Here is a 10,484-nt window from a genome sequence, read left to right on the forward strand (position 1 = left end):
CAACAACAAATAACATCCACCCCAACTACAACAACTCACAACAATATATATTTTCAACATCCTCAACACAAAAGTTGTGCATAGAACATTTAAGTATTAATATACTTCAATTGTGTTCTTTTACATTAATTCATAAATTCTCATCACTTAAATGATATTTGTTCGTAACATTCTTTTTTGAGGTTTCATAAACTATGCAAATTAGTTATCTAATAGCTAATTATATTTAAATATATATTTTATTACCTGAAATTCATCCCATTAAAACTCTTTTGTTTTAGGCATGATAGTTTTCCAACAGTGCCCCTCTGGGTCCTTCCTCTCCTTGAAGATATTCTTCATCTTCTTAGCACATTCCTCAGATGGATGTAACCTGTACAAAAGAAAGACAACAAATATATTGATTTTATGTAAATGTAGAAACACGGTACTTCAACTGCCAATGATATGTAATATCAAATCATAGATAAAGTAAATTAATTTTTAATACTTACATGCCATTAATGAGCTTTATTCGTTTCTTTCTTCCATATGTAGTGAGTGATAGGCCATCCATCGATGATATTGGTGCTACCCCAACTGAATGACCTTCATGACCAGAGGTTGATCCAATTGCAGGCTCAGAAGATGGGGTAATAGGTGGTGGCGGTGGAGGTGGAGGTGTAGCTCGATGCTGTGTTGAAGCAGTAGACCCCTCCAGATCTGGTGTCGACCTCCCAGTGGATCGTGAAGGAACCTGAGGCTGACCCTGTGTAGATTGGTCTAGTTGATCATTAGGCTCATCCTGCACAGGTGACTGCCTTGACTGTGAATGACCCAACAAACCTCCCCTGCGACCGTTGCCTCGCATCCTGCATAAATAATTGTATTAATTAGTTAGCTTCATTCAACTTATGATACATAATACAGATGAAATTTTCCAATAGTTAGAATTTATACTTCAAGTTTAGAAATATAAATTCATTAAGAGAAATACCTAATTCTAATTAGTATCACTATCATATACATCATAGCATTCCTCATCACTTTCTGAGTCCAATTCAAGCTCTTCTTCATCTTCAACATCCTCTTCATTAATTTCAACTAGTACATCGTTTTGATCATTCAAATATTGTTGTTGATCATCATCATCGTCAATTTGAATCAAAGGGACTTCAATTTCATCTTCTTGAAATGGTTCTTCCCGTGCAGGGGGGGTTGTCACATTCACTTGCTCAGGAAGATCAATAACAGATCTTGCTTTGATTTTGAACACAGCCCACCAATCATCCTTGTCACGTTTTAAGCTTGGATATATGGAATAATTCACCTGAGCAGCTTGGATAGCAAGAACAAATGGTTCATAACTATTAAAGGATCTTTTATGATTAATATCCACAAGTTTATATTTTGGATGAATCTTTGTTCCCACATTTGGTGTTGGATCAAACCAATCACATTTAAACAATACATTTCTTTTGATTGGTTATCCAGGGTACTCCAATCGTAGCACTTCAATTAATTATCCATAGTAGTCACTTTCATTAGTACTGTAATTAGTCCCCTTGATACATACCCACTGTTCATCGTTGCCCTATGCGAACCATGACCTTTAGTGTGAAATTTATAACCATTAACTACATAACTATTGTAGCACATAACCACTTATCAAATTCACGCTCTAGTTTCTCATCAACTTGTTTATCATTGATATTTGGATTGGCCATGTGTAACTCATTAAAAAAATGCTGCACACAATGAAAATAGTTAATTACATGTTTGGAATCAATAATGGCATTGCAACAATTATAATAATTGAATATTAGAAAAACTTACTCAATGTACGGTTTTACTTCTATACAATTCAACAAGATGTACATTTGTGCTGCTTGAAATTCTTGTTCTGTGAGATATCTAACCTTTCCTTTTCCCAGTGGCCTACCAGAATGAGTGAAAATTGATAGATTCCCTGGATGTTCATCCATATGTTCGACTGTATCATCATTGCATGGAACCTTTTGATGCCTTGTGTTGACATGGGGTTCAAAATAATGAGCACAGAATGACGATGCTTCTTTAACTAAGTATGCATTGCATATGGAACCTTCCACTTTGGCTTTATTTTTCACATTATTTTTTAACTTCCTAAGGTACCTGTACCATTTACTATTTAGTCACAACAAAGTTTTTATTTCTCCATGTAATGATAGTATACAACAATGCATTAAACTAGTTACCTCTCAAATGGATACATCCACCGATATTGCACAGGACCAGCAATCCATGCTTCATAAGCCAAATGCACTGGGAGATGTTCCATGGAGTCAAAGAAACTTGGAGTGTCACACCCTACTTGTAACACCCTCCCGGTAACTACTCCGTACATTCTACTGTTCCGGTGACCGGTGTCGGTCCGGACAGCTAGAACGTCCGGAAAAATATTTAAACTAAAGTGAGGGACCATAACTAACTCAAATATTAATAAGAAAAATTTGGTAAAAATTTTAGAAATAAAATACAATCGAGTTAAACGAGCCGGTGCCCAAGCGATGGGTAACTAGAGGGAAGTTGCGGTTCTCGCAACGAGGAGCCCTAGACCTGGGGGAAAAATTATAAAATAATTTTTGGGACTCCAGAGAAGGGTTACTGAGGTTCCCATGGCATTAGAATGCCAAGAAAATATTTAGAAAAATTTTTCAATCGGTACAGACAATTTTGACCCGTTAAGCCAAACGGAGGGCATTTTGGTCATTTCGCCTTCAGAGGTGATTTTTGGCCGACTTGTCCAGTTGAGTAAATAATTAATATGACATAAAATATGAATAAACATTACTAGAAATTAAATTGAAGATGAGTAGTGGAGGAAAGAAAAGAAAGTGAGGAAAAAGCTTATTAATGACATCATTGTGATGTCATTTAAAATTACCAACCAATCACAATTAAGCCATCATTTGACTAACTAATAAAGAGACTAAATGAAGACCAAATAACCAAAAATTACAGCAGCCATCATGCTCTTCCTCATGCAGCCGAAATCCCTTCCCTCCTCCCTCCATTGATGTGCAATCAAAAGCTTCCTTTCTCCTTTGTTTCCACCACTAAACCCTAACCTCTCTTCATTAAAATTTTACCCCACACCTTAAACAACCTTTTGGCAGCCTAGAAAGTGAAGGAAAGTGAAGTTTTGAGTTGGGAAAAATCTTCCCTATTCAAGGTTAGTGCACTATATACCTAAAACTCTTTAATTTCATGAATTGGAACTTGAATTTAGTAAGAAAATGTAATTTAAATGAACAAAATTCATGTGTATATGTACAAGAGTTTCGGCTGCCCTAGTGAAGGAATAGGAAGGAGTATTTTTGATGAGCTTGAAGTGAACTAGAATCATGTTGGAAGTTTATAAACATAAGAATAATAAGTTGGTATGCTAACTAAGGCATTTTGTGGAAAACATAATGTGAAGCTAGGGTTTTGGGGAGTGAAAATTGATTTGGCTTATGAAATTGTTAGAGAACATTTTAATGGTCAATTAGTGACCATTTGAGGAGATTTGACCATAATATGGACTGAAAAATAGCATGGTAAAGGGAATGACTATGTTGCCTAGGGACAGCAGCAATGGACTGAGATTTCAGTCCAATTACACAGCCATAACTTTGGCTGTGTTGGTCCAATTAGTGTTTGGCCAATTGGACATGAAACTAGGCTTATAATGGCGCATTTTTGCTGAAGAAACCATGCCCAAAAGACCAAAGCAAGAGGACCAAAACTTGGCCCCAATCCGGATACCCTGCAACTGATTCTGCAGAATGACCAAATGAACAGTAACATTTGGCCATAACTCACTGTAGATTTGGTCAATTGACCTGAAATTTTTACAGCAACAAGTTAAGACATAGAAAAACAACTTTCATGAAGGAACCTACCCCAAATTATGGCCCGAACCCATCCAACGAAGTGACTCTAGTTACTGTTTATGTTACTGTAGATATGGTCAATTCTGCAGATAGGCAATCCGGCCAGCTGTGGTTTTTGGACCATATCTAGAGCTACAAAACTCCAAATGGAGTGATTCAAAAACGGAAATTCAACTAGACAAAATAAGGAACAACTTTCATGTTTGCCATTTCCTCAAATTCCCACTACAACAGGGCCCAATGGAATAGTAAAGTTGGGTCTCAAAAACTGAAATTTCTGCCCTCTTAGAATTAAGTTGAGAAATGGAAATGGCAATCAATTCCAACAAGTTTTAAATACAAAATGTGGTATGTTTGGGGTGTTAAAACCAATACACCTATTTTCTATCCAAAAGTCAACATTTTTGTTGACCAATGAGGTGAATAGTGACATCAAAACTTAAAATGCACAAATTGAAGAATTTAAAAGTTTCAAATGCCCTAGTATACCTAACATGATTGGTTTGGATAGTTTAGCATGCCAATAGGGTTCAGTTAGCAGTACTGCACATGGCAATATGCCATTCTGTGATTTCATGGCTTTTAGCCATTCTGACTTTGTATTGAGACTTGGCCTTGTGCCTGATGTATTTACAGCTTGTTAGCTGTTCTGTTGCACACCAAGAGATGCATATGTGACCGATGGTGTGACGGCCCGAGGTACTAGGTACCCAGCGCCAGTTTACCCGTTATCCAGTCCAGTTGTCTAGTGTAGGTTACTTGGGCAACCAAATGAATGAAAGTGAACAAAGTTAATGAATTAATGTATATACCCATACTAAACAAATGAATCATACACATTCACTACATATTTGTTTTCTTGCTATTTTCTTTTATTTTATTATTGCACCACTAAGCATTATTGCTTAGCGCGTTGCTTTTGCCACGCGTAGGTACTGGAGATACAGATCGTGAGCCCAAGAGACCGCAGATCGGGTGAGTGAGTCTATCTTGCGCTTCACAAGATCCGTGTCACCTCACTACCTGCAGTGCATTGGTAGGGCACTAGGTGTCATTTTGTCATTTTGTAACTAAATTTTTATTTTCTCATATGTATTTGGATTTATGTAATGTATTTTGAGGTTCATGTAAATAATAAAGATTTATGGTTATGTATGGAAGTAATTTGAGTATTTAATTGTTGTTTATATATGAGAACCCTGAGAAATGATGATTGAGAACTGAAACTAAAAAAAAATGTTGAGATTTTGATATTGAGACTCTGTTGATGAATTGAAGTTGGGATTGTTTGGAAATTATTTGGAAGTGTTTTTAACAGGTTCCGAAGAACTGTTTTCTCCATTTTTAGCAGGTACTCCGCCGGATTTTCTTTAAAATTTTCGGAACCTCAAATAAATAATACTTTTGATAAATGGCTAAAATAAATTATATTTCATAAATTATATTCAAATGATATAAATTAATTAAGGTATATTAGAGTGTGCCGGTACACCGTGTGGCATTACTTACTCGGGTATACTGTACACGGGTAAGGGGTGTCACACTACTCCCCTATAAGATGTAACATGATCCCGTAGTATACCTAATGAATTACCGTACTTCTCCTACCGATAATCCATTAAATATACTACAAGGGATTTTAAAACAATTTTCGGGAAATTTAAGTCATAGATTAAAATCTGGTGTTATAAATTTTTTTTTTTTCAAAATTTCGGCAAAGTGCCGGCTGTAATTTGAGAAAACAGTTCTTCAATCCTACAAAAGAAAATGCTCCCGATATGTTTTCTCAAATAGAACTTCAATAACTTCATTTCAATTCACAATTCAATTCTCAATAAACAATCAATTCATTTTCAAACTACTCTCATCATAAAGAAACATTTCATTTATTACAAGACTCAAAATTTATAATACAAAACTATTCAAGTAAATGAAATCTCAACTTTATATTTACAATAATTTACATTTAATTACATACCAAAATATTTTACAAGAGTTTTTATACAACTGCTCAAATAATTTACATAATATTATTACATGCATACATCAAAACCTATGTACATGGGTATACCTATGATATACCTGGAGCTGATCTGAATATGTCTTCAAAGAAACTTATTCACTGCTCTATGCTCTTTTTACTCATGACGAGATACAAAGCTATCGCTGAGTGGTGAACTCAGTGGTGCACAACTATAATTTAAAACATAGTACAATATACATTGACAAAATTTACAGTAAATAATTTGGAAATCTAAATACTCATCAAATTCCAAAACTCAAAATATTCATTGCCAATAATGTAAATCATTTGTATAAATGACTTTGATCACAAAATTCAATTTATCAAATCATGACTAACCATTTAAGTAATTCCAACAAAATCAATTATACATAAACCATAATTGAAATCACAATTCTTTACCATTCAAAAGCCATTTTGTATCTCAAAACTCATTATGTATCTCAAAAATCAATCTTTATCTCACTAACTATGCAAGACTAATCCGAAAGGGCCATATTTGATGTGATTCTGACTTCCTATGGTCGGGGAGGTCGAATCAGATTCTAACTCCCTATGGTCGGGGAGGTCGAATCATCGTGCACAGTACCATCACAATAATGAATCTTCCGCAAGGGCCATAACGATAAAATAAACTTAGATCTAACCTCAAATCAGAGGAAAATCTAAGCCTAACACGTACCATGGTAATCAAAACACAACTAACTCCATTGTCTTCTCAACAAATGAGAGAGACGGGTAATAACCTAGTCAAGCATCTATAGTGAGATATAAAACAATATCACAATCCTTTTAGTGAGCATAAATCACAATATAATTTGATTCAAAGTCAATTCCAATATCCAATAATTTTTTATGCTCATCACAATTCAAATCATAAATTTGTATTTTTCCATGAAAATTACCATCACAATTCAAAACATGTTCTATCACAATTTTCCAAAACATAATTTATTCAATCCATAACAATGCTTAATACTTGTGGAAATACCATTTCACAAAGCTAAATTCATACATACTATAACAATTTCAATAATCATTGAATTAAATCCAATGTTCGTTAAATATAACACATAAGAATGTCATTTAATCATATGAAATATTGAGGACAAAATCAGTTAAAAACTAGTTGTGCACAAACCTCTGATAACTGTCTCTTGGTCTTGACTCAGTGTTTCCTTCCCTCTCCCTGAGTCTTTGCTAACTGAGAAACACAATTTGAAGTGTTTCAGTACCTAATTAAACTGTCTCTAACGATAATGTTTGATAAATAATTCACTGAATGCTATTATTTGCTTAATCAACTTAATATATCGACCCTCGATGCGTTTTAGGTAATTTAGGTTTTAACGTTACTAATATGTCACATTCGATAGTCTTTTAGGGTTGGTACATGTTACCAAGTTCATTTCCGTGTATACTGCATTTTCTTGCAATTTGCTGGATTCCGGGATACTAGTTTGACCTAGCCGGACGACTTAGTTCCCTCGGTTTTCAGGTTTTGGTCAAAACTACAAACTTGTAGATCTATGTCTCATGGAATGTGGGGCAAAATTTCAGATCATTCTGAGTTATGTAGACCAAGTTATGGTCATTTTACTATTGCTGGTCAAATTGCACCAAAATTGGTCATTTTAGGTCACTTTAGGTCATTTTAGGTTCGGCCAGTTTTTGGACCCGAACTTGTGCAAGCTTTTTGACTTGCTTATGGTCATTTCTGGGCTTTGGTAGACTTGTAGAAATGGGTCTTAACTATTCATGGTTAAAATTTCAGGTCAATTGGACCTGTTTTGAGTGAGTTATGGCCTAAACAATAACTGCTGCCCAAATGGTCAATTTTCAGGCCTCATTTGCACTTAATCCGAATTTGGTCATTTTTCAAGCTACCTTGCAAGCAGAATTTTGGTAAGCTTTCTTCATGAAAGTTGGCACATTTTGTGCCTAGTTTCACCTCCAATTGGTCTCATGCCAATTGGAGTCACTCACTTAAAGTTATAGGCCTAAAACTCAAACTGCCTTATTGAAAATCTTGCATACACATCAAGCATCACTTTTAACACTCACCAAACTTAACCTTCAAACCAATTCTGGTTGTACCACAACCTAAACATAATTTATAACATATTATAGGTCATTTTGGCAGCTTACAATTACATTCAATGTGCACTAACAAGTGCAGAATTTGTCCAACTCAATTTACAACAATTCAATCACCAATTCATGCCCATTTACATGTCCCACTTTACACCACCTTACATACACTCAAACTGCCATAACAACCAACACATTTCAACACCATTATTTCATAAACCAAGCATGAATTCCAGCATTCCTCAAGAGTTAATAAACTGCCACAATGGTACATTTACATTCCATTAATTTCCAAGCTTTAAAGTTCATTTCACATTTACATATACCAAGTATACATCACCCAAACAATTTCCTACACAATATACATTTAATCAATCATTTAATTCACCATTTACAAGCACAAATAAACTGCCTTCAAGGTGTTTCCATGGCTGCCAAAAATACACACTCCAATTGAACATCAAACCTCAAAAATTTCTCCATAAATCAAACACCCATAACCTCCTCACAAACTTTAATGAAGCACTAATAAAAAATACATACTTACCACTTTGGAAACTCTTCAAAACTTCACCAAAACTTGATCTTCTTGCTGCCTATCTACTGCCCATGGTGTGAGGATTAACTTTAATGAAGGGAAGTGGAGAGAAAGAAGCTTGGATCACCCTTGCATGGAGCTCCAAAACCATGCGGCAATGGAGTTCTTCCCTTCTCCATTTTTGGCTGAATTTTGAGAAATGAGGAAGATGACAATCTGCTGATCCAAGATGAAGATTAAATGGTCCACTTTAATGAGTTAGTGGAGCACTATTGCAAGTTTAATGTTAATTTATTCAAAAGTTTCAATTTCCCACATTTAACTCCCCATTTTTGCTATTTACATTAGGTACCCTTAAATTAATTTTTCATTACATTTTACAAATATAATATCATGTATTTTTAATGGACATTTAGGTCAAAAGACAACTCGGGGTGTCAAATGATCACAATGCCCCTGTTCGGGTTGCATTCCCGATTTTTTGGTAACACTGGGTTTTGTCCGTTTTTCGATTTCTCACTTTTCTTTGTGCTAATTATTTAATTTTTCTTTGATATTTCTAATGATATTTATACTTCAATAAATACTTATTTGAGTTCTAAAAATATTTTCCAGGGGTTCCCGCAGTCCAGGGCTAGTCAACGGTCCACGCCGTGACTTCCCGGTGCGGTCACCCATCGCTAGGGTTCTTGGCTCGCTTAACTTGGTTACATTTCTTTGCTATTATTTTTCCTTTGTTTTTCCTGTATTTCATTATTTTATGTCTCCTCACTTATATCGAAGTGCAGTTCTAGGCATCCTAGCTGTCCGGACAACTCTGATCACCGGTGTAACACCCTCCCGGTAGCAACTCCGTACATTCTACTGTTCCAGTGACCGGTGTCGGTCCGGACAGCTAGAACATCCGGAAAAATATTTAAACTAAAGTCAGGAACCATAATTAACTCAAATAGTAATAAGAAAAATTTAGTAAAAATTTTAGAAATAAAGTACAACCAAGTTAAACGAGCCGGTGCCCTAGTGAGGGGTAACTCAGAGGGAAGTTGCGGTTCTCGCAACGAGGAGCCCTAGACCCGGGGGAAAAATTATAAAATAATTTTTGGGACTCCAGAGAAGGTTTATTGAGGTTCCTATAGCATTAGAATGCCAAGAAAATATTTAGAAAAATTTTTCAATCGGTACAGACAATTTTGACCTGTTAAGCCAAACGGAGGGCATTTTGGTCATTTCGCCTTCAGAGGTGATTTTTGGCCGACTTGTCCAGTTGACTAAATAATTAATATGACATAAAATATGAAGAAACATTACTAAAAATTAAATTGAAATTGAGTAGTGATGAAAAGAAAAGAAAAATCCATAAAAATGCCAAATATGACATCATTATAATGTCATTTGAAAGTCTCCACCAATTATAATTAAACAACCATATTATTAACTAATAAAAGAGACTAAATGAAGACCAAAATAATTAAATTGTAGCTGCCTTCTTCCTCTCCAATTCCAGCCGAAATCTCTCTCTCTCTCAACCTCCATTAAACCTCACTTCCCAAGCTCCCTTTCTCCTTTGTTTCCACCACTAAACCCTAAACCCCTTCATTAAAACTTAATCACACCTCTTGGGGAAGTGTTTGGCAGCCTAGAAAGTGAAGGAAAGTGAAGTTTTAAGTGGGGAAAAATCTGCCCTATTCAAGGTTAGTGCATATATATACTTAAATCTCCTTTATTCCATGTTAAAGCCTTAAAGTGAGCAAGAAATTGTAACTTAAATGAATGAAATTTATGTTTATGCATGCCTTGAATTTCAGCAGCCCTAATGAGGGAACAATAATGGAGTGTCTTGATGATTTTAATGGACTTAGAATGAATTGGAGATTATGTTTAAGCTATATATTTACATAGATAATGATTTAGTGAGCTTAACCAAGGTGCATGGGTA

At 35.2% G+C, this 10,484-nt stretch overlaps 1 protein-coding gene across 1 annotated transcript; it reads right to left on the reverse strand.

The window, feature by feature from the left end:
- Positions 1–487: 487 nt before the first annotated feature.
- On the reverse strand, positions 488–1,332 carry LOC131178762 (uncharacterized). Its single transcript, XM_058144558.1, has 2 exons — positions 977–1,332; positions 488–851 (listed from the first exon to the last, which is right to left on the reverse strand). Exons 1-2 carry the CDS (start codon positions 1,072–1,074, stop codon positions 491–493), a joined length of 459 nt encoding a protein of 152 aa, XP_058000541.1. The 5' UTR covers positions 1,075–1,332; the 3' UTR covers positions 488–490.
- Between the last annotated feature and the right edge of the window lie 9,152 nt (positions 1,333–10,484).

This window comes from Hevea brasiliensis, chromosome 1 (assembly GCF_030052815.1).
Source record: "Hevea brasiliensis isolate MT/VB/25A 57/8 chromosome 1, ASM3005281v1, whole genome shotgun sequence".
NCBI classification, from domain to species: Eukaryota; Viridiplantae; Streptophyta; class Magnoliopsida; order Malpighiales; family Euphorbiaceae; genus Hevea; species Hevea brasiliensis.